Below are 25,176 nucleotides of genomic sequence, written 5' to 3' on the forward strand. Positions count from 1 at the left end.
TTGGTGTTAGTGCCATTACTGCTGGTGTAGGAGACGTCATCAGTGGTGGTGTTGATGTTTGTGCTCCTATAGCCATCATTGTTGCTGTTATCGGCACTATATTGGTGGTGGCTGTTGTTCTTCTTCTTCGAATCAGGACTCATGCCATTAGCCACAAAGAATAATCTCTAATTAGAGCCTACTCTAAGCTACTAAGAATGAGTGTGGAAACTTGAAGATCCACCCACCACGTGCGATAGACTGATGGTTGCACAAGTGCGAAAGCTACATTGTTATCCTCATTCCGTAAATGGTGGCTTTTAACGGGTGGAGAGCTGAACCATCCTGGGTTACAGAGGATTCTCAATCTAGACTAGGGTCTGAAAGTTTACCACATCATAGTGGGTTACACCATGGTTCCTCTGCTTTGTGACAGAAGTAGGAAGAAAGAGTGAGAGAAAGTTGTGGTGAAAGAGTACAGTGGGGTTCACCCCACCACCTCGTCGGAGCCTCATGGAACTTAGGTGTTTTTGCTCAATAAACACTCACAGAAATCACATTCTTATGACTGCAAGTCTGCTGCCCTAACCACTGGGCCATTGTGCTTCCATGGTGGCTGTTGTTATTGATTATTGTTATCATTATTAGCTTTATCATTAGCAATGGTGCTGCTACTGCTTCTGTTAGAGTTGCTGCCATTGCCATTCCTGCCACTGTAGTAGTAATTGGGAAAGCTGCAGATACCACCTCAACCCTGTAAATAACCCCCTTGGTTTCACATTGGCTTCCCACTGGGCATCTGCTGTAGTCCCTGCATGAAAATCCCACCTCTGCTGGTGGTCTTAGGATGTTAACAAAAAAAAAATACTCTTAATATTGAGGGTACAATTAAAAGAGACTCTTAGGTTATGTCTGTTGAATATGCATCTGTACCAATGTGATTGTGTAAAATACTTATCTACTAGCCTAAGGAATATCTTATCTACATGATTTTATGTTGAGGGAGAAGGGGAGAGCAAACCAAATAAAATTTTGGCAGTGCTTCATTCTGCGGGTGTTAGGGCCCAGTATGTAGATGTGACCTCTAACCCACTAGCAGCTAGGGTTTTGTTATATTAGTGGAGGTGCTGCATTGAAAATTTCTTGGCTAGAGGAAAAGTTAGAGATTCTCTTGCTGACACCCTTCACCAGGTTTTTTTGAACACGATTAGTAGGTAAGAGGAGGTCGCATACATCAGCCCTGTCATAGGTCCCCATTGCTACATCCCTTACACTTAACCCTTTTTTGTCCGTGTGTTCAACAACTAGTCACAAGGTCTTTTCTCTCGCCACTTTGGTTATTTACCACCAGCCATTAGGGTTAGAAGAGACGCTGTAAAGCCAAACGCTTTATGTACGTGAAACCCTGGGTAACCCCATAGACAGACCATAATTACTACATGTGTGTGTGCGTATCAATGTACGTGTGTCTTTGTGTTTGTCACCCACGCCCTCGCTTGACAATTGATGTTGGTTTGATTACGTTCCAGTAGCGATTCGACAAAAAGAAACCGATAGAATAAGCTTTAAAAATAAATTAAAATAAGTACTGGGTGGGTGGGGGGAGTCAACTAAACCCTTCAAGGCCGCTGCTTAATGACTGAAACAAGTAAAAGATAAAAGCATCTAAAGTTGAATAGCTATACACTTGCTTTCGAATTATCTTAGTTCTAAGGGTGGCAATTAAAAGGAAAAAAAACCTAAGATTCTGTGGTTAATCGCCAATCTTATTGTTTCAGGTCACATTACCTGTGACGTCAGCCGAGAATTCCACTTTCCAAGATGGCTGTTCCAAAGAGTACTCCTCGCGATGCTCAAGTAATGGCTGCTATTCTAAAAGATATGGGTGTTCAAGACTACGAACCGAGATGTATAAACCAAATGCTGGAATTTGCCTACCGTATGTAATGTTCGATTTATTCTAAAACTTCCTTTTTATCCGTCATGCGCCTTTCGTTTTTCTCTATTCCAATCTACTGTGTTTGTTTTGGCGCCACTAGACTAACTACAGCATATATTTTATTGTGTTTTTCCTGCATAAATAATTATATTGTATTTCGAATTGTATTTGAAAATTGTTTTTTATATATATACTGCTCATAAATTCAATAAGCTAGAGTATATCTGTTAGTAGACGTAATATTTTGCCCGGTTTGCGTGTTGTTTACAATCGAAAAGCATATTTTTTTTATTCCTGATAGAAAGACAGCTCTCATAGCATATATTTAGACTTGTTATTCTGTTAATACAGAAATGGACCTCTTATCTAGCTTTCACATATCTAGGAAAACTGTGAAAATACCGTGTAATGTATTTTACCCTGTATTGAGTAACAGACGTTGTTTTTGAAGTTTGTTAATTTGTATATACTGTGTTAAAATAGTTTTGTTCTTTTTTAATTGAGTGATAAAGATCAGACTTACTCTGCTTAAAAAGTGTATTAATTTGTACCTGTATTTGTTTAAATAAAATGTTCTTCATTTAATTTTCACCTTATAAACCTACCTTATACATTCTACAGTATGATGTATTTAAAGAATTTTAAATGGTTTTATGAATATCAAACGTACCCTGCTTTAGAAGTGTATTTATTTGAATCTATTAAATACAATTTAGATCTTTACTTTTTATAATTTATTTTATATTTAAGTATCTATTTAGACCGTCTCCAGAAAATCGGGGGGAAAAATTAAGAAATCCCAGTCACTTCCGTCCCATGTTTGCCGTATAATTGGTCCTGTTCTGTTTTGTACGAAATAATGAAAGTGTTACTGGTATACTCTTTCACTTTCTGTATTGAATTTATCCAGGTTCAGTGCCCGAACAAAATATTTACTATTAATGGTAGTTGTCTTCACTTCCATTTTGAAAATTAATGACTCGGATCCATTTGTATTTTTTTTTTCTAATACTCTCACAATTTTTACTATTCTGTATGTTCGAAGGCTTCTCGGGATTAAAATATAGCTATTTTGATTTTTTTTTTAAATTGCGTCATCTTCTTTTGTAACGTATTTAAAATTTTTTAAAGATATTCAATATGCTTAATCATTTGTTGATGTAAATCCGATGATGGCGTGCTTCATAATACATTTTGGAAATTATAAAAATTTACCTAATTATAAATTAACTATTGTCAGTGCTGAGCTCCTGAATTCCGATAATATATTTTACTCTCTCGTGTACATGTCAATTGGAATAAAAATTAAGCAATATATTATTATCAAGGGGGAGAGGCATTCACTCCCTCGCCGGTGTACGAAGAAAAGTAATTCTACAAATTATCTGTATACATATATATTCGTGCTTGTTAAACGATTTAATGAAGACGTTTTTCTTTTTAGGGGTTTTCTCGTGGGCTAGAATTTACAGATGTATCCATCGCACGCATCAGCAAATATTTTGTTTGCTGATATCTACCACGGCACGGCTCTATCTCTTAAAAGAGCCGGGTGATGCCTATTACTGAAGAGGCGACAATTACGCTGGAACACAGTTGTCAAGTAGTTCATTTATGTCCCTTAGAGCAAGTGTGTTATCATACAACGCGTGTGAAAAGTCCTCCTCCTATTCGATAGCTTACGAAGAGGAACTTGGGTTGGTCATAATAATTAAAAGAGGCTGCGTTTCTAAACATAAATGATCCAACAATTAATGTTTTGCATATCCATATATTATTTCAAACATTTTAACATGTGTACAATGAATTAATTGTTTTGAAAAACATACGTGTTATCGTCTGTGGTATTTATAGGTTTATACAACAGAAGATAAGTGTTTTTAATGAATACTGTTACTTAATGGTTGTATGCATTTATATACAGAATAACACAAGTTATGATATGGAATGGTTAATGATTCAAAAAGTTTATTTCAATAAAGCATTTCGTGTGAGGTGGGTGCTGGAAAGTTCCTGACTTTAAGGGAGTGGTGAAGGGCCTTGCTGAAGGCCCAACTTTCTGAGTTTTTTTACACTGGGCTAAGAAAAACTAAAGGACCACTGCAGTAAGAATGTGAATCTCAGAAGGGAAACGTTGAATAACGTCATAATTAACTGATCCTCCTGTATTTTCTTTTACCCAAAGCCAGAGACTTGTCAGTACTCCATTGTAATTATAAGTGGTACACACTGCGAACAGCAAGTAAAAATTGAGGGAAAATGTTAGACTTACTTTGAATAGGGTTTCACCCTGGGCACATGTGAGAATTCTTTAATAATTCATGGTGAGCACACCAAGCAGGACAAATCACTGAATCTGACCAAGATCGAGCCAGTGTCATAATTGTATGCCTTTCATTGATTATCTGCTGATCTGTATTTTGTTGAGATTCACAATAAAATGAGGAGGGCGTCCAACCCATGCCAGCATGGAGAACGGATGTTAAAAGATGGTGATGATAATAATATCGACTCCAGAGTTCAACTAGTACTTCTTTGATCAACCTTCTAAAGGTGAAAGGCAAAGTTGACCTTGGCAGAATTTGTCCTGCACCTAGAATTCCCATCTGTCCACTTTTTTTTTTTTTTTTTTTACCTTAAGACATTTGTCTGCAGATATTAAAGAATTTTTTAAGAATGTGTCATTGTTTTCATTTTAGGATATGTTACTGATGTCCTTGACGATTCAAAAGTCTATTCTTCCCATGCAAGTAAAAAAAATATTGATGGTGATGATGTTCGTCTGGCTATCCAGTGCCGGATGGATCACACATTTACAACTCCTCCACCTCGAGATGTAAGTTACTTGAAACTGTTCTTTACAATATCAATTGCAGCTTTATATTTATACGGAAGATGATTTTATTTTTATTGTTGTTGCATCTATAGGATTCCAACTATCTAATCACTGTTTATTGCATTTTTGATGGCAAGAGTGACAAGAGAATGTCTGTAACTCAGTGCAGAACAAATATCCTTTCTGTGTGTGTGTGTGTGTGTATGCAGTCATAGTCCCAAGTACTTTGGGACTTGGTTTGGAGTTTGTAGAAAGCATTTAAAAAAAAACATTGAGAGTATCAACATTAATCAGAAAATCCAGCTGTCTCTCAACACACTAAGACAGAAACTTATATATCCTCAGTAAAAATTAACATTATTTTGTCGATATTTATCTTGGCACAGTACCTCTACATATGATGCTAAAATAAACTGTTGCATAGAATAATAGGAATTATTTTGCAAGAGAGTGAGGGAGATGTTTAATGTAACACAAACTTTATATAACTGTCATGATGGTGATGATTGGGACACATCTGTAGATGGGATGGAAGTCTTGTTTGAGATGTACCCAGCTGGACAGTAGGTGGCAGTAAATGTGAGAGAAGCCATGAAAAATATGGGGGAAAGACTGTTGGGATGGATTTTGAAAAGAGACCAAGATCATTGTGTTTAGTGGAAATTCATTGCAGCCATATGCATCCCATAAATACAAAAGAATTAGAAAGAAAATTGTGTGTATGTGTGTAATAAGAGAAGCATGCTCCACTGGATGCAAATTGTGGAGTACAAATGAGCTGAAAGGGAAAATAGATATAGGAAGAACCAGATGTAATGTGCAAAAGAGAAAACTTTAGTTAGTATGAACATTTTGATGTGTATGGAGGATAACGGTTGCATAAAGAAATGGTGGGTGCTTAACCCTTTAATATTCAGATTGTGTCAAATGTAATGCTTATTTATTCACATTGTTTTGAATTAATCATACATTATCTCATAACTTTGAGATTGGATGATGTGTCTGTATATTTTTAGAATGACATTATAGTGTGGCGAGCTGGCAGAAACGTTAGCACTCTGGGCAAAATGTGTAGCCGTATTTCGTCTGCCGTTACGTTCTGAGGTCAACTTTGCCTTTCATCCTTTCGGGGTCGATAAATTAAGTACAAGTTACGCACTGGGGTCGACATCTCTCCTTGTTTGTCCCCTCTGTGTTTAGCCCCTTGTGGGTAGTAAAGAAATAATTATAGTGTAGGTGTGAGAGGTTGGATGTGACTGGTTTGAACATAAAACAGGTAGAATATTTTGGCTGGATATGGTCGTTTTAATTATGGTAAAGGGTGACTGTATGAAACCTGCAGAAGAGGAAAACTGAGGAAGATATAGGACAAAGTGATGATCGTTAAACTTAAGACTATTATTTATGCAGGAAATTACAAAGAAAAATAAAGAAATGTGATGATTGGTGACACAAGCTGGAGAAGATCTGACTACCTCTGGAAACATGGCTAAACATTACATATATGTTAGTGACAGAGGCATTATTAATACTGAGAGGTAATATTTATCCCCACTTAAGTGTGGATGTTCTATTAGAACAAACTATACTGCAGTGAATGCCACGAGAGAAACTCTCATATTGGCTTTGGGTGCAAAATGCACCAAACTCTTGTTTATATCACTAGCAAGGGAAACTAAGCCAGAACAACCTGCCATCCTCTACACACCATCATAAACTGCGAGCAGGGTACAAATTGTTGTCCTTAAATGCTCGCAGTTTATGCAACAAAATACATTTGTTCAACGCCTACGTCAGAAGTATTGACCCTGACTTCATCACTGTCACGGAAACATGGGCGCATTCCTTACTCTGTGATGGGGTGTTCAACATTACGGGGTACAACCTCTTCCGTAAGGACCGCACTAACCGCCGTGGTGGTGGTGTGATGGTCTACGTTCGTTCAAATTTTTTGGTAATTCCTTGTGCCGATTTGAACGAATCACAAGAAGTTTTTTTCTGTGACGTGCGTATGACCATGTCAACACTCCTGCTTGGCGTTGTTTATCGTCCCCCAAGTTACCATCGGGACACACAGCTTTGCAATGTCCTCCGAGCTGCTGCCAGGAAAACAGCCACTTATGTGTTATTGCAGGCGATTTCAATCATCCTGAGATCGATTGGGAGACCTTCCATTGGCCACAGAGTGCAAACGATTTTGTTGAGCTTGTGCTGGACTCAAACTGGTCACAAGTAGTCACCTCTCCAACAAGAGGCGACAACACCTTGGACCTGCTCTTCACCACAACTCCTGAAGCGGTTATCAATTGCACTACGGAGGAACCTCTAGGTGACTCTGATCATGCTATGATCATCGCCAATCTGGCTCTTGCGGGCAACAAAAACCTGAACCATCTCCAATCTGCTTCCTTCGATTGGAAGAGAGCAGATTGGAACCTGTACCACACTGAACTACAGCACCCAAACTGGCGTGAATTCTACAACTCTGGAGATGTGAATACTATACTCCAGAGTATCCTGGACTCAATATGGGCAGCATGTGCAGCATCAGTGCCACGTAAACAAAAAAAGAAGAACCGCCCCAAAAGGGCAATTTGGGAAACTTCAGCGGTCCGACTTGCCAGGAGGGAACGTCGGACTGCTGAACAGGAATACAGGTTGCATAAATCAGACACCAACAGGAAGAAGCGGAATAAATCCTCCAACCATCTCAAGCAAGTAACAAAAAAGCAGTGCTTGAATTTGAACAGTGCATAGCAACCAATCCTGACAGTAAGGTTTTCTGGAAATATGTGCACTCAAAGCAGAGACCTCACTCTCCAGTGGGCCCTCTTCGCAACCCTCACACAAACAGATCACTGACGACCCCAAGGAATGCGCAGAACTCATTGCCGAGTGCTATGCAAACATATTCACTGTGAAAGTCAAGATGTACCATCTTCACCATCACTAACAGCAAACTCCATAACAACTATGGAATTTACACCTGCAATGCTGCGACGTCACCTTCAAAATAAGCGCAACTATGCCTCCCCTGGTCTCGATGGAGTTACATACCTGCTTCTCAAACGTGGCAGGCACTTCCTTTTACACCAGCTTTCTATTTTCTTCCAGTACTGTCTCAACAATGGTGCTACTCCGGAGCAGTGGAAAACTGCCAGTGTCATTCCTCTGTTCAAAAAGGGCGACCGCACATCACCTGTCAACTATCGCCCAGTCAGTCTCACTAGCTGTATTGCAAAACTGATGGAATCGTGTGTCAGAGAAACACTCTGGAACTTCTGGAGCTCTCACAGTCTCATCCGACCCTCACAATATGGATTTGTCCCTAACTCCAGCTTCAGTGACCAGCTTGTCGAGTTCCTTGAGGACATTACTCAGATTACTGACAGTGGCTCATGGGTGGATGTTGTCTACCTTGACTTTGCTAAGGCTTTCAACTCTGTGCCACACAAAAGGCTTATGGTGAAACTCTCTGCAATGGGTGTGGGGGATGACCTTTTTAACTGGTTGAAATCCTTCATCCTCAGCCGAAAGGAGGTTGTCACAGTTCTAGGACAGCACTCTACACCATATGAGATGTCATCGGGTGTACCACAGGGATCTGTCCTTGGTCCCCTCTTGTTTGTGGCATACATTAACGACATAGATGCCAATTTAAAGAATGCCACAGTATTGAAATATGCAGACGACATCAAGCTGTACCTTGAAATCAAGAGGACAGATCCTGATGTCTACAACTCTTTCCTGCAATCAGACCTAGACACAATGCAGCAATGGATCACAGACTGGCAACTGAAACTGGCTGTGGACAAGTGTACCACCATGCATTTTGGGAGAAAAAACCCTGCGTTCACATACTCCCTCCACAACACTGATATCAAGAAATCCTCTTGCGAGCGTGACCTAGGCATCACTGTCAGCAGTGATTTGCGTTGGACAAAACATATCTCTAAGATTGTCAGGAAGGCCGAGGGTGTCTTGGCATCACTCAGCAGGTCTTTTGTTAGCCGCTCTCCAGCCATCTATTTAAAACTGTATACAGCTATGGTACGACCACACTTGGAATTTGCATCATCAGTTTGGAACCCCTATCTTGCACAGAACATTGACCTCCTGGAATCTGTCCAGAGACGTGCAACCAAACGCATACCCTCCTTCAGACACCTACCATATTCTGAGCGCCTTGTTTCCCTGGGCATGGATTCACTGAAGCTCCGGCGTCTGGCAACGGACTTGGTAAACACCCACAAAGTTATCAACCACCTCACCAACAACAACACTGAACACCTTTTTGATCTCCATGTGTCTAACACACGTGGACATGCCTACAAAGTCAGAAAACAATACAGCTCTCATGACTTTCGGAAACATTTTTTCACGCTCAGAGTTGCTGAAGCATGGAATAAACTGCCTGCGTCAGTTGTTGACTGCCATGACACTGCATCTTTTAAGGCCCTCATGCTTTCCGAAATCCGCCGAAACTACACCTGATTATATATACACTTTAGATGAGTTGTAGTGCACCTGAGCACTGTACACTATTATTATTATTATAATATAAACAAGAGTGCATTTTTCACCAATAGCCAATATGAGAGTTTCTCTCGTGGCATTCACTGCAGTATAGTTTGTTCTAACAGAACATCCACACTTAAGTGGGGATAAATATTGAAATGATGGTAGTGGTAGAGGTTAGAATGTATGTATATGTAGGTATATACACACAACTGGGACTGCTCCCCATTTTGTACCTACTAGGTTTGCTGCCTATTTAATTTTCTCTCATATCTCCAGTACTCAGTACCCTGTCTCCTACTCATTGTGCCATACCACTCGGCATTGTAGTCATCCATTCTCAACCCCTTCTACTGCTCCCACCATGATGCGTGTGTAATAAGGGATTGTGCTGGATCGTTTCATGTCTGATTCATCTCTTCATCACTCTTAAATACTGCTAACCATCTCCTTGTCGCACCAGCTAACATTCTCCTTTATTAATAGCCATCACTTCTCGCCTCCAAGTTACTTAACCCTTTCAGTACCAACTCAGCTGAAACCAGCTCTGGCTCTGTAGTACAAATGTCTTGTTTTCTTAAAATTTGAATTAAAATACTCCACCAAACCTTAGTCACAATTTATGTTCCTAACAATAGCTTAATGATAACTAAGTTATTTTACTAAATTCTTTGTTATATCTAAAGTAATTGAAAGAAATACAGAGCACCTCAAAATAAATACAGTAACGAAAGGGTTAATGTTAAGAAGGGCATCCAGCCATAGAAACCATGCCAAAAATAGAATGTATAAAGCAGGTATAAAATGGTGATAATGCTGTATTGATATATGTATATGTGTTTATATATGCATTCATATTTCATGTCTGTATATGTTGCATATTTATACACACTTGTATGTGTTTCATATGTAAACATTTATATTTATCCATGTGTATTAGGGTGGAGTGAAAAAGGTACTTTTTACACAGATTTTCAAAATATATTTTTTATTGTGAAATCCTTTAAAAATTATGGTGTTAAAATCTGAAGTTCTTAAATTTACATCTTCAGGCTCTGCAGTCCACTTGAAATTTTGAATAATGAACAAAAAATCAATTTATAACATGTTTGCTATTCATTTTATTTTTTACTTTCATTGTTATGAATCTTTTTTTTTTTTTTTTTTCAAAAATCCTTTAAAAACAAGTGTTAAAATCTCAAGCTCTAAAATTTATCTCTTCAGGATCCGCATTGCACTTGAAAATTAAAAAATTATATGAAATAAATAAACTTTTCGACTTTGTTTTCTTTATTTTTAATACTAGGTCACTGAATTTATGCGTTACACGAGGTCTAATAAAATTACCTATAAACCAATTTTTTATTCTTGACACATTTTGGTGATAAAAATAATTAGCATTTCCAATTTATTCAAAATAATTCCAGTTTTTAAAGGAGCTGCAATTGCAACAGGAAATGTCAAATCTTTTGTTGCATTGTTTTTAAACACATTACACTTTGTTTGAAACGATGGCGCATTTTTACTATTTTAGTAATGCTTGGTACTTTAGATAAAAGTTTAAGATTTTCAGTTTAACTGATTCAATTGTAACACAAGGGATGGATACCTTTTGCCAAAGAAGAATTATCTTTTTTGCTACAATCTAGACAATTTGTTTAATTGATGGATCTTTCTTAACTGCATTCTTTTCTTGTTCAAATAAAACACATTTTAGTCCATCCTTGTAAGTCGGCAAAACTTACTCGCTAAGATCACATGGAGTACCAAATATTGGGCATTCACTATCATGACACGTTATTGGCTTATGCGTCATCACTAAATGTAAACAACACTAACATGATCAGTGGCCTAAAATCAAGGTACAAAACAGAAAACGTATATCCACATGCAATGACCGTTGCAGTGGTACTGGAGAGAAGTTCACATTCCCATTCTCTTTATTGTCAATGTGGAACCTCAAGATGTTAGTCAATTGCATTGAAACTTGGTATACAACCTCTTACAGATACTATATTTACTGTTTTGCATTCTGCAATGTAGAAATATGTATTCGTAATGACTAATAATCCATGAAATCCAAAATTTTCAATAGCTTGAAAAGAATATTTAACCACAAAGTTCTTTATACACCTTTCTTTTAACCCTAATTTGCAACAAAATATCGATTCTTGGTGACCAGTTTCGAAAGCTGCATTTTTTGCTCTACCCTAATGTGTATGTATCATCATCATGTACTTTTATTTTCCTATGCTTGCATGGGTTGGATGAATCTAAACTTGCTAATTTTTTGTGTTCTTTTTCTTTTCAGTTACTCATGGAAATTGTTCGTACCAAAAATTCACAGCCTCTGCCTTTGATCAAACCATACTCAGGTCCCAGACTTCCACCAGATAGATATTGTTTGACTGCACCTAATTATAAGCTAAAAAGTACTAAAAAGGTAAGAATTTCTTTCATTTTTGTTATTGTAATTCTTGCGTGTAAATTATTTTCCAAGTATTAAAAGCAATGGACTGGCTGTGTGGTTTGCTTCCAAGCCACATGGTTTCAGGTTTAATCCCAATGCATAGTACATTAGGCAGGTGTCTCTGATTATTGTTCCAGGGCAACCAAAGCCTTGTGAGTAGACATGGTAGATGAAAATTGAAAGAGCGGTATCAAGTATACGTGTGTGTATATATATATATATATAAAGTGATGATGGTGCCACATAAAAAGCACCCAATACACTCTTGTAAGGTGGTTGGCAATAGGAAGAGTAGAAATCATGCCAGAACAGAATGTATACACACACAAACCCTAACCACTAAGCCATGTGGGAAGTTGTTTGACATCGGGGTTAAGATGTTATACTCACAATTGCAAGATTGTGGTTTCAATTACTAGACCAAGCTGTGGATTGTTCTCTTGAGCAAAACACTTCATTTCATATTGCTCTGTGATTACTTCGACATCTGACATGTGGCATACTGTGCACCTATACAGGCAATGTAGATTTGATGGAGAGAGTGAGTTAATATACAGCAAAAGCATTTCATCATGATAAACATATCATCTATGCAGATGGTTCGGCAAGAAGTGGAACCCTTATCTGTCGTTTATGACTGGAGGGTCCATCTTATGTGTGTGTGTATGTATATATATATATATATCATCATCATCATCATAATATATATATATGTGTGTGTGTGCACATATATGTACATGTACTGATGCCACATTAAAAGCATTGGTTCACACTGTAAAGTGGTTGACATTTATATATATATATATATATATATATATAAGTGATGATGGTGCCACATAAAAAGCACCCAATACACTCTTGTAAGGTGGTTGGCAATAGGAAGAGTAGAAATCATGCCAGAACAGAATGTATACACACACAAACCCTAACCACTAAGCCATGTGGGAAGTTGTTTGACATAGGGGTTAAGATGTTATACTCACAATTGCAAGATTGTGGTTTCAATTACTAGACCAAGCTGTGGATTGTTCTCTTGAGCAAAACACTTCATTTCATATTGCTCTGTGATTACTTCGACATCTGACATGTGGCATACTGTGCACCTATACAGGCAATGTAGATTTGATGGAGAGAGTGAGTTAATATACAGCAAAAGCATTTCATCATGATAAACATATCATCTATGCAGATGGTTCGGCAAGAAGTGGAACCCTTATCTGTCGTTTATGACTGGAGGGTCCATCTTATGTGTGTGTGTATGTATATATATATATATCATCATCATCATCATAATATATATATATGTGTGTGTGTGCACATATATGTACATGTACTGATGCCACATTAAAAGCATTGGTTCACACTGTAAAGTGGTTGACATTTATATATATATATATATACACACACACACACGCAAATGTCCCTGTGTCTTGATATCACATGATAGTTGTAAAATGGTTGTCACTCATTCATTACTAATGTACTGCAAGAACATGTTTGGCCATGGGTAAATATTACCTTGCTTGGAAACAGGTGACAGTTGGTAATAGAAGGGCATCTGGCCTTAAAATCTCTACAGCTGTAAAACTCTGGCTGACCTATGCAGACACAGAAAAGTAGATGTTAAGAAAAATTATGATAAATGTATAACTTAAGCACAACATTGCCATTCAACATTGCTAAAACTGTTATATGAATTTTATCTTTTAGCACAAACTACCTATGAATCTTCCTGTAAATCAATATTCTACAACACTTCCATCACAAAGAATTAGTTTAACACCACTACAACAGAATATATCTGGTGAGTATTACTATGAATCCTATTAGATAAATTTGATCCTTGTTTTACAAATGCTTATTATCAACTACAAATTGGTTTACAAACAATTTTTCAAACATAAAATGTCTTGGGTGACAAATAGTGCCGGAAGTAACCAATGTGCAACTTGACAACAACAATTTGCAATGGGCTGGGAGTATCAGCAAGAGTGCATTAGTTGCTATCTGGCTTTCATTCAGTGCACATTCCTGCTTCAGTTTGCCATGCCTTCTTATGAATTTCCGATGGGAAAAATAGTTTCAATTTATGAACATTTTAGGTCAGGAACAACCTTCAGGAATGAATTAAACTCAGGTTGCACTATATTTCATTGTTATATACACATGTTTTTTGACAGGAGAAAAAATTAGCCATGAAGGATTTGCTTTAATGATAAAATGAATTTTTTATATCTAGAAATTTAAATTTCAACAAGATAGCCTCTTAACTAATCTTAGTGCCAATGCTGGTTTGTTTATGTCCCTGTAACTTAGCAGTTCAGCAAAAAGGACGAAAGAATAAGTGTCCTGGGATCAATTTCTTTGACTAAAACCCTTTAGGCGGTGCTCCAGCATGGCCACTGTCAAATGACTGAAACAAATAAAAGAATAGTGTTGAGCCTTCAGTAAGTGCTCCTTGACAAACTATTGTCATGTCTTTGAATTATTTACCATATTTTTGGGCATGTAAGACACACTCCAATTGTGGTAGACTTAACTGCCTCACTGAAGTTAACCTAAATCCCTGAGGTGAATATCTTGCACGTTTTGATGTATAGGAACCATGAAAATTTAGACTGGCATCCTTTGGTGGGGTATTTATGGCAGGCTATGTTACTTACCATTAACATTAATGGAAGCAGATGTGGCTTTGTGGTAAGAAGCTTGCTTCCCAACCACATAGTTCCAGGTTAATTCCTACTGCATGGCAAATTTCTTCTACTACAGTCTCAGGCTGACCAAAGCCTTGTCAGTGAATTTGGTAAATGGAAATTGAATGAAGCCTGTCATGCATATATGTCTGTGTGTATGTGTCTTTGCATCTCTGTCTGTTCCCCCACTTGGTGTCTTTATATCCTCATAACTTGAGCAAAAGAGACTGAAAGAATAAGTACTAGGCTTAAAAATATAAGTCCTGGGGTTGATTTACATTTGACGGATATTTGTCCTCATCTTGTTTGTTGTTAACACAATGTTTCGACTGATATATCCTCCAGCCTTCATCAGGTGTCTTAGGGGACATTTTTGGTAAAAAATCACAGCTCTTATGTCAGAAATGCAGCACCTCATAACACAACAGAAATGCAGCACCTCATAACACAACAGAGAAACCTCAATCTCTAAAAGCATTATTACAATTATAATTGCTCAAACCTCAATGTTTTATATTTGCAGTATTTATATCTGCACCACTCTTCACTCTGTTTCATCTCCAGTTATTATGTGTCTCTTTTTGGTATTTCCTCAGTTGTAGAATGAATTTGAACTTCAAAGTTTTATTTCTTAACTAAAAATAGCAATGTACTTTCCATTAAGTCTCTAACAGTTATAAATTGTGTGAATGAGACTTAGAACTAGTAAAAAAAAAAGCACTGTTAAATTCATACCTGGAGGTTTAAAACATTTTGGTTTGAAGCAGAGAAAAGTCAATAGATTTGTTATATTTTCTATTTGCTTTGACTGTATAGGAAACTAAAGTTGAAAACTTAATCTAAAAGTTGTATTTTACACAAGTATGACAATTGTAAGGAATAATCACTTCCTGGGCATTTGTTTTATAGTTATGAGATATAAATTATAGTTATAACTTATTCAATGAAATCATTTAGAAATAAGCACCATCTGAGTGTGCACCAATTACATTGGTACAGACATCATCATCATTGTCTGTTTTTTTATACTGGCATGATTTGAGTGCTTCAATCAGAACTGACAAGCCAGAGGACTACATCAAACTCCAATTTCTGCTTGGACAGAGTTTCTACAGCTTGAAGCCCTTCCTAATGCCAGCCACCTTATAGAGTTTACTGGGTGCTTTTGTTTTTCATGGTACCAGCACCAGTGAGGTTGCTAAGTACTCACTAAACAAAACCCTTCAACTGAATGAAGTATAGTGTTTAAGGTAGTAAAAGTATGATAGCTGACAGGAAGAGGTGTCTTGCTGAAAAGCAGATACAAGGCTTCCCCAGCTGGAGAGAGGAGATGGTGAGGGTACACGCTCATGGTAACAATGTGAATATAAGAGAAAGAATAGACATAGAATATAATGCAAAATGAGGATAAATCTTATGTGGGAAAGTGATATGAATTCATGTTAGACATATTGTGTGGCTGTGTGGAAAAAGGCTTGCTTTTCAACCACAATTCCAGGTTCAGTCCTGCTGTGTGGCATCTTGGGCAAATATGTATTCTACTATAACATCAGGCCAACCAATGCCTTGTGAGTAGATTTAGTTGACGGAAACTATACACACACACACACAAGGGGTTGTTGAAAAGTTCCTACTTTTGACTAAAATAAAATATAGGAGGGTCAGTTAATTATGATTTTATTCAACATATTCCCCTCTCAGAATCACAAACTTAATGCAGTGGTCCTTCAGTTTTTCTAAGCCCTGTAAAAGAACTCAGATGGTTGGACCTCCAACTTGGCCTTTTGCAACACCCTTAAAGCCAAGAACTTTTTCAGCATACATTTGTATTGACTATTGGTGTTGGTGTTGGTGTATTTACATCCCCGTAACTTAGTGGTTTGGAAAAATAGATCAATAGAAAAGAACTATACTTATAAGAAAATAAGTCCTGGAGTTGATTTTTTCAACTAAAACCCTACAAGGTGGTGTCCCAGCATGGCCACAGTCAAATGACTGGAACAAGTTAAAGATAAAAGATATTCTCTGTAGAATTAAGCTAGGAAAGTAAAATGGATATACAACAAAGTAAATGAAATAATGGTAATGGGGATAATGATCTTAATATGATTTTATTTTTGTATATTTCAGGAAAATTAGGATCTAGTATTGGCCTATCAGGCTCAGGGAATCCTACTTTGACAGTGGTAACAAAGGGAGTCAGTTTGCCAACAGTTACTATTGTTAGTAAACCTGTGTCTTCCTCAAGTACAACAATCAGTCAAAAACCAACAATAAGGATTACAACAGGCGGTAAGTACTCCTTCTCTAAAATGCAAAATGATTTTGTGTGTGTGTGTGTACAGAATATATACCAGGTGACTGAGAATGAAGCAAACCACAAAGAAAATCTAAAATACCAAACAGACAGCAAAACAACTCCCACATTTTGGTGGATACCTCAAAGAATCAAGCCAATCAGCAAAGCTCCCCTTGGCACCAATGATGGTCTCTGACTACAGAAGTTACTGGATGCAGGATCAAGTGAAAAAAACTCATGCCATCCACCACACCCATGGCAACAATCTCACACCTCCTCCCCATCATGGGTTCCCTGTTCAGTCTCCTATTATCACCCTGATAATATGATGTCATAGACACAGAAGCTTAGGGGTTTTCGAATGTGCTGAGTTCAGACTACATCATGTTACAGCCACATATTTAGATGCATTAAAACTAGACCTTAAGATTGTCAAATCGCTCTCCGTAACCTGGAGGGAAGAGTGACTAGTTTTTATTTTCTTTAAAACTTAGACTGCCGGTTTGGGTGTTTGGGGATAAATCCTACCAATCTGCATGTTGCATTGTTTATCTGGCGCCACCATTTATGCATGAATTTTAGGATAGAGGATGTTTAATTTTTGTTGTGGCTTTATCATAAGATTAACACATCATCATTGTCTTTTAATCTTCACTTTTCCCTGCTTGCATGAGTCGGACAAAATTTGATGAGGCATATTTTCCTCTGACTGTTCTTCCTGTTGCCAACCCTGATCTGTTTCCCGAGCAATGTAATATTTCCCCCTAATCCCATCCGGTAACAAACAGCACACTGGCCAGACATGTTTCCACGGGAGACTGCAAAGAACAAGAACAACATCATGCTAGTGATGTTCACAGTAGGTGTGATGTCATGACAAGGTAACATAGACATACTGACACACATGTGCATGTGTGTGCAAAAAATAAACCTTGGCCAGTCTCCAATCAGGTGTGTTCAGTTGTTTGACCAGCTGCAGCACTTGCTCTCTAAATGTTATTCTCAAACACAATCAGTATGACATGACACAGTGTATGGAAAAGGTTGAACTTTTGTATTACAATTCTGTCAAACAGAATTGTAATACAATTGTAGTATAATTCTGTCAAACAGATTCTAATTATGGTCGTCTTATATATATTTGGGGATGCTGTACTGAAATATAGGAATTCCAAACATGATACCAATTTTGAAAAGTGGTTTACTTAGAAACATTTGTTTCTATTAAGAGAATGAAACAATTATATAAAAGCTGATTTATTTTTTATTACCTCAGAATTGAAAGACAATGGTTGAAAATTAAATGAATTGAGATGATTTTTATTTAATTAAGAGACAGTATTGAAAAGTAAACTATTTTATCTAAAGATATCAAATATTGAACCCTTCTAGAACTAAAAAATGGTAAAATAAAATATATGTTCATCATCGTTTAGCGTCCGTTTTCCATGCTAAACAATGTCTGAAATAGAAAAATGTAGATATGTAAGATTAGCTTTACACATCATCATCATCCTTTTTCCATGCTGGCATGAGTTGGAAAATAAGAATGCTAAGTGTTGATGAAATTATTTATTTTTGCAGCCATTTATCATACTGAACATAAATACATCGTTGAAAGGCAAATTTACTGCAGTATTTGTCTGGAGACAACATCTTATGAACATGCTGTGTTTAAAAATCATTATATTGGAAGAAGCTGAAGATTGGTCCAGCAGTGGCTCATGAGAATGCCAGACGCATTTCAGCTTCATTGGGCCTTGACAGTGGTGTGCTCTCGTAGCTGCTGCTAGGATGATTTTCTCTGTCTGATATTTATTATGTTTTTTAAACACAGCATATCCATAAGAAATGTTATCTTCAGTGTATACTGCAGTAAACTTGCCTTTCAGTGATGTGTTTACATTAAGTATGATACATAGATGGCTGTTATAATTTAATACTGCTTCTATTGCATATGATAGATATTTTTAATTATAACATTATTAGAATTATGATTTATTTGTAACTACATCCTTTCAAGTATAACAGTTTTTTTCTTCTTTCTAGGTCCTAAACCAGCAACCAGCAATTCTAACATCCAAAGTGGTACTGGCAACCAACATAGCCAAGTAACAATGAATACAACTAGCTGCCACGTAACTGGGAGTAATGCCGTTTCTAACACAAGTATTATATCCACTGGTGGTACCTCTCTGGTTACTCCTCAAACCATCAACATTAATCCACAACAAACTTCACAAATTGGTTCAACCATTCCGACTGCTGGTGTTAGTAATCCTCTCAAAAGGAAGCTTCCTGATGATGATTATGATAAAGTTTGAAACTACATTTACATACATTCAAATACATGTACACCACACACAAAATTTAGATTAAATTTCCTTTTTAGTGACGGGGAAACTAGAATATATGTTTGCATATTTCTAAATAGCATTTTATGCAGATACATAAAGTGAAAGTGAGGGCAATTTTTTTAAAATTCATTTTTACATTTCATTTGTGTATCTGCGCAAAAGTTTGTTTTGAGAAGACATAACTATACACATGCATGTCTACATACAAAAAGGAAATTACATAGATACACAGATCTCATCACATTCTAAGGAACTAAAATTTTTCAAAAACAGTGACCTTGTGACATTGAATTTAAAAAAAAAAACCTGAAGGCTTATCACAAGCCTGTTATATATTTTCTAATCTTTGAAATTTAAGATTTCAGTGTATTTAGTGCTTAACTATAATAAGTGACAAAACGATGCTAAATTCTTTTATAAAAACCTTCAACTTTTTCAAATTATCAGCTGTTCTAGACTGGTTAAATGTCTATATGCACTAAAACTTTTAAAAATTATATTTGTGTACCAATAGTTCAGTGTATTGTAAAGCATTTATTAATTGAAAATTCTTTGAGTCTTCAGGTGACCATAAAATTCTTTTCCAAAATCTTTACTTTTGTGCTACTTAACTATATGACTTCTGGTGTATTGAACTAACAATTTTCTTTCTGAATTCCATTAACTGTATATTTAGTACAAACTGCTGCAATGATCTTCACTAACTTACCTAACTATACAAGTTCATTGCAATGAAAGTAAGCAGGGTTGATAATTGGGTTATTGAATTAGCTGTTAAGGCAGTTAATATCTTAATTTATATCTTTTTATATTTTTTATACCAGCTACAATACTGATTTCAGAAGCATTTCAGTTATGACCACTTTATTCTGAATTAAATAAAGAAAATGCTGAGTATAGCTATTTCTATTTCACTAAAGAAATATATTTTTATAATGAGTCTGTTTATTCTTTTTACCATTTCATCATTAGTTCAAATACTTTTTATTTGTAATTTTAGTGAAAAATATTTTAAAATAGGATCAAATCAAAGATATATTTTAGATATTGAATTAGCCTAAAATGTTTTTGAATAATTCCTTGAATTAAGTATCGAGTCTTTTGGCTGCTATTATTGTCCCTGTAATGTTAGTATGTTGAAGTCTGGAGAAATTGTAGAGACATTAGAATTAAGGCTGGTAGATGCAGTCTTTATACAAGAGGTGAATTATAAATTACCTTAATAGTTAAACGTACCTATGCTTGCAACACGAAACACTCTGTCATCGCAGACGACGTGTGCAAGTTGTCTCCCTTCACTAGGAAGGGAAATAATTCTTGTTGGCTAACAGCTCTTGTTTATGGAGTAACTGTTTATGGAGCAGAGAAATAGAGTAACTGAGGTCGTCCTAATATATGACAAAATAGGTGAAATTTGCAAATTACAGATTTAATTTAGGAGGAAACCTTGTTATATCTAACACTGAGAAGCAATTTGGTGTAAGTGGCAGTGTTTAATCAAGGAAATTATAAGTGTGCAACAGAAGACATTGCATTTACAAAAGCTTTGAATATTATTGAACTAATAAAATCATATTCTTCACAAAAAACTTTATGAAGTCCTAGGAATTGGAAGCAATTCATGTAGTTCCAGGTTGTAAACATCAAGACAGTCATAGACTCCTATATTTTAATTAAAATATGGATGCTTTCACCACCATTATCATCAATGCTTTAACCTTTTTTGTTACCAACCTGCCTGAAACAACCTCTAGTTCTAGGACTCAAATATCCTGTTTCAAAGTGATCTAAATTAAAATCTTCCATCAAAATTTCATGCTAATTTAACTTCCAAGCACCAGCTTAATAATGACAAACTTATTTTACTAAATTCTTAATTATTTTAAAAATTAATTGAAACAAAGCCAGAGTATACAGTGATGAAATGGTTGATATTGGTTGGACATATCTGGCCACTCAATCTCAATTTTTTGACACCTCAATTTTAAATATTCAGTGATAAAACTTCATCTCTATTAATTATATTTTCTCAGTATTCTTATTCCACAAGTACTCTACACTTGGTACATGGCTCTTTTTCACCCAACACTCATTTCCACATTTGTAGAAGATGTGGAAGGGCCTGGTGGGTATATCTATTCTCCATCACTCTTGACCACCTATGTCTAACTGTTATTACTCTATTAAGGTTAAGTTCCCTTGGTAATTAAATACCCATTTCTGCTTTACATCATGGAGACATCCTCATTCTCAGACAGCCAAGTATCACTAAATTCTATTTTTCTACCTACTTGATGGAGACAACTTGTATGCCAGCCACCTCTGATCACCATTATAGCTCCCTTCATAACTAAGAACCTCTCTAAATCATGGAAACTTTTGTTCACAGAGGCTTTAAACTGCCAGCGTGAGCTCCCACAATCGCAAAACCCTTTGTTCTTATATCATAGAGAAGTGATTGATGTTTCTCAGCTACATTGCTCATTATCTTGTAAGTTAGGTTTTCCAAATGAATTGTTTAGTAGATGTAAAGGATTCTGGGTGCTTTTTATATAGTACCAACCCTAGCAAGTTCACCAAGTAACATGCAAGACAAAAATCTCTTGAGAAGGTGAGGATATTGGAGGCGGTGGCTTCATGCTAGCTTATAAGAGGTTAGGATATGACAGAGGGAAAGAAACAGGTGTTTTTTCATAGAGAAGAAACCTGGTTACTCCCAGTCAGAAGCAAGGAGAGCGAAAGCAACAATAAGAGAGATGATGATGTGCTAGGGCATATTCTCACGGTACAGGGATGTGGATATAAATGGAATGGTTGAAGATTGCCCAGGATGTGTGAGTAAGGAGTTCATAAAAGTGCAAAACAAGGGAAATGCAGTGAGTGGTGAGAAGGGCAGGCAACAGGATAGCAATGATACAATTGGCAGACATCTCGGTCCATTGTCATCTCCAGGAGGCTCAACATCTTGAGATCAGCCCTCATTACTTAATTCCATGTTTCCTCTTTCAGGTGCCATCCACTTTAAGTGATCAGTACTTCTTTTTACAGCTGTCTTCATTCATATGCATTGTGTGTCCAAGCCAATGCAATCTTTTCTCATGGCCAACTTTCCTCCCAGTATATTTGCACTTTGTTGTACATACACACTGATGTTGCATATTCCTATCAGAGTGTACTAGCTTAATTCTTCTCTGATCTACGCATGTCATCTGCATTCAGGGCCCACATCTTACTATCATGGAGCATAGCCATTGGTACACAAACGTCATACAATCTTCCTTTGTCTCTGAGAGAGAGGTCTTTTGTTGTCTCTCTCTTTGGCAATAGCTCTCTAAACTTCCTTCATCCTATTTTTATTCTAGTAACAATACTTTCGTTTCATCTACCGCTACTAATTTAGTCACCAAGGTAACAGAAACTACAACCTCTTGAGCATTTGAGCAAATCTAATTCCTATGTGACTTTAATGCTTATTGTTCCTGCCCATCTCCCACATATGAGGACAACTTTTTCTATTAATCTACCTATGATTCTACTGCACTTCATATGTGTCCATAGCTTGCACCAAGTACAATGAATGGAATTTTTTCCACGCCTTTATATATTGAGCAGGGCCATTTAAAAGATAGATTGTCTTATTCACTTACTAATAACAACTTTGGTCTTCTCTAGATTAACTCTAAGCCCATTGTATTCCAGATCTTGCTTCCTTACCTGGAATTTTTTCTCCAATTCCACTACAGATTCCAATATGAGGAAAGTCATCAGTGTATAGGAGTTCTCATGGGCAGCCAGTTTTGAATTCCTCCTGGAGGATTATGATGAATAAGAGGTGACTAAGAACCGAGCCCTGGTGAACCCTTACTTTTACAGTAGATTTGTCACTGTGCTAGTGGTTGACTCACCCTCTACTAACAGCATTGCTATATATTGCTTGTATGACTCTAGCAAACCACTCATCTACTCCTAATTACCTTAGAGACTACCAGATAACAGAGTGAGGGACTATCAAAAGCTTTCTCCAGGTTGACAAAAGCCAAGTACAATGGTTTACTTTTTGCCAGACTCTTCTGCAGCTGTCTCAGTAGGAAGATGGCATTTATGGTACTCTCTGGGCACAAAACCAAACTGCATCTCATCTAGTTTAATTCTATTCCTAATCAATTGGGCCATAGTTCTCTCTCTAACTTTCATGACCTAGTCTTGCAGTTTGATATCTCTGTAATTGTTTCTAAGCATCACCTCTACCCTTGTAACACAGTCTTTGGAGATGACCCCTTCCTGGATAACCTAATTAACTATACAGATGACTTGGCCATATCCTACTCCACCAGATATTTTAAATATCTCAGTAGTGATTCTTGATGGTCCAAGGGCTTTCCCTACTTTATATCCTTAATTGCCCTACCATACTGCCTTCAACTCTGATGTTCAGTCTCCTCTTATACATCCCTATTTATCAACCTTTCATAGTGGCACTTCCCTGCATCTTTCTTCTGAATCACTAAATGCAAGCATACCATTATCTGTTCTCACACATTTCTTACCTACAAAATTTCTATTTTCAATGATACACTACTTTGCAACCCAGAATGCCTCATGCCTCTGATCCTCACACTGTAAAACATTGGAAAATCTCTTGCTTTCTGCTTTTCCTTTCATTATGTAAACCTGTTGCCTAGCTTCCCTTCTGGCTACCTGATATAATTCTCTGCAGATGTAAAACTAATTTTGTTTACATGAATAGGATAAATATTTTAATACAGTACAAAATGTTTAGAAGATAATGTGCAAGCAGAAAGAATAAGTGAAATACAGCAAAACGAGGGCAGTATAATAACACATCAAACTCAGAATCAATATAAATGGTAAAAACATGTAGTTGAAAATTTAGATCCTATAAAGCATTAACTTTCTTATAAAGTATCAGAGATGAATGGAGTTGTCAGAAAGTTAGCTAGGTATATGGCATGGTAACAAAACAATGTATACAAAGTTTTTTTTTTATTGTGCATGTGTATGGATATATATAAGAGTGTGTGTGTCTATATTTTAGGCCTTGGTTGGATATAAAGGTGGGATATTTCCAGAGAAGCATTCAATCAGAGTTCCAGGTCATCAATACTGTCAGATTCCAGATTAATACTGAAATTCTTCAGGTGTAGAAAATCCTGGTAAAACTGTTGTGTGGGTGTAGTGAAGAGTAAAATATAATATATATATATGTGTGTGTGTGTGTAGGCTGGTGGCTTTGTGGTCAGAGTACTGGACTCATAATTGTAAGTTCGTGGCTTTGGTTCCTGGATTGGGTAATGTGTTGTGTTCTTGAGTAAAGCACTTCACTTCACATTGTTCCAGTTCACTCAGCTGACAAAAATTAGTAATCCTGCAACAGATCAGTGTCCCATCCAGAGGAGGAATATACATGTCACAGAATTTGGAAGTCAGCCTTATGAGGATCCTTGTCTTTTGATATTATATATTGATTATTGAATGACAAAGGAACAGGAACTATCTCATCAGCCACATTAGGTTACAGCTGTTTCTGCTATCACAAGTAGTGCACTCAGAGCTGAGTGCTTACACAGTATCTTATATCTTCCTCAGAGCTATTAAAAAGAAGTATATGTTTTATTTGGAAATCCTTTTAGTACATAGAAATGATTGTCTTCAGAATAATATATATAATTATATTCTTATCTGTGTAAAGCCATCACATAAGAAGTAGAAAATAGCATTTTCTCAACAATTTGATTCTTTGAACTTTGACATACATTACATATTAGTCTGTCTTCAATGGTCATACGTATCCTCAGTTATCTAATTCATTTATGTTTTTATGCTGATATGCTCATGTTTAAATGTGTATTAATATATTTATATGTATTTCTGAATACTCTTTTCTCTTTTACTTGTTTCAGTCATTTGACTGCAGCCATGCTGGAGCACCACCTTTGGTCGAGCAAATCGACCCTGGGACTTATTCTTTGTAAGCCCAGTACTTATTCTATCGATCTCTTTTGCCGAACCGCTAAGTGACGGGGACGTAAACACACCAGCATCGGTTGTCAAGCAATACTAGAGG

The 25,176-nt window shown here is 36.7% G+C and overlaps 1 protein-coding gene and 1 long non-coding RNA gene across 2 annotated transcripts; one reads left to right on the plus strand and one right to left on the minus strand.

The window, feature by feature from the left end:
* The first annotated feature begins 1,760 nt into the window (after positions 1–1,760).
* LOC115222270 (transcription initiation factor TFIID subunit 9B) lies at positions 1,761–19,686 on the plus strand. Its single transcript, XM_029792437.2, has 6 exons — positions 1,761–1,918; positions 4,618–4,754; positions 11,584–11,715; positions 13,453–13,546; positions 16,566–16,727; positions 18,784–19,686. Exons 1-6 carry the CDS (start codon positions 1,801–1,803, stop codon positions 19,056–19,058), a joined length of 918 nt encoding a protein of 305 aa, XP_029648297.1. The 5' UTR covers positions 1,761–1,800; the 3' UTR covers positions 19,059–19,686.
* On the minus strand, positions 2,934–10,957 carry LOC118767145. Its single transcript, XR_005003046.1, has 3 exons — positions 10,799–10,957; positions 6,568–6,574; positions 2,934–2,949 (listed from the first exon to the last, which is right to left on the minus strand). It is a non-coding gene; the product is annotated as an uncharacterized LOC118767145 (long non-coding RNA).
* Positions 19,687–25,176: the final 5,490 nt, after the last annotated feature.

The sequence above is a fragment of the Octopus sinensis genome, linkage group LG19 (assembly GCF_006345805.1).
Source record: "Octopus sinensis linkage group LG19, ASM634580v1, whole genome shotgun sequence".
Lineage (NCBI taxonomy): Eukaryota > Metazoa > Mollusca > Cephalopoda > Octopoda > Octopodidae > Octopus > Octopus sinensis.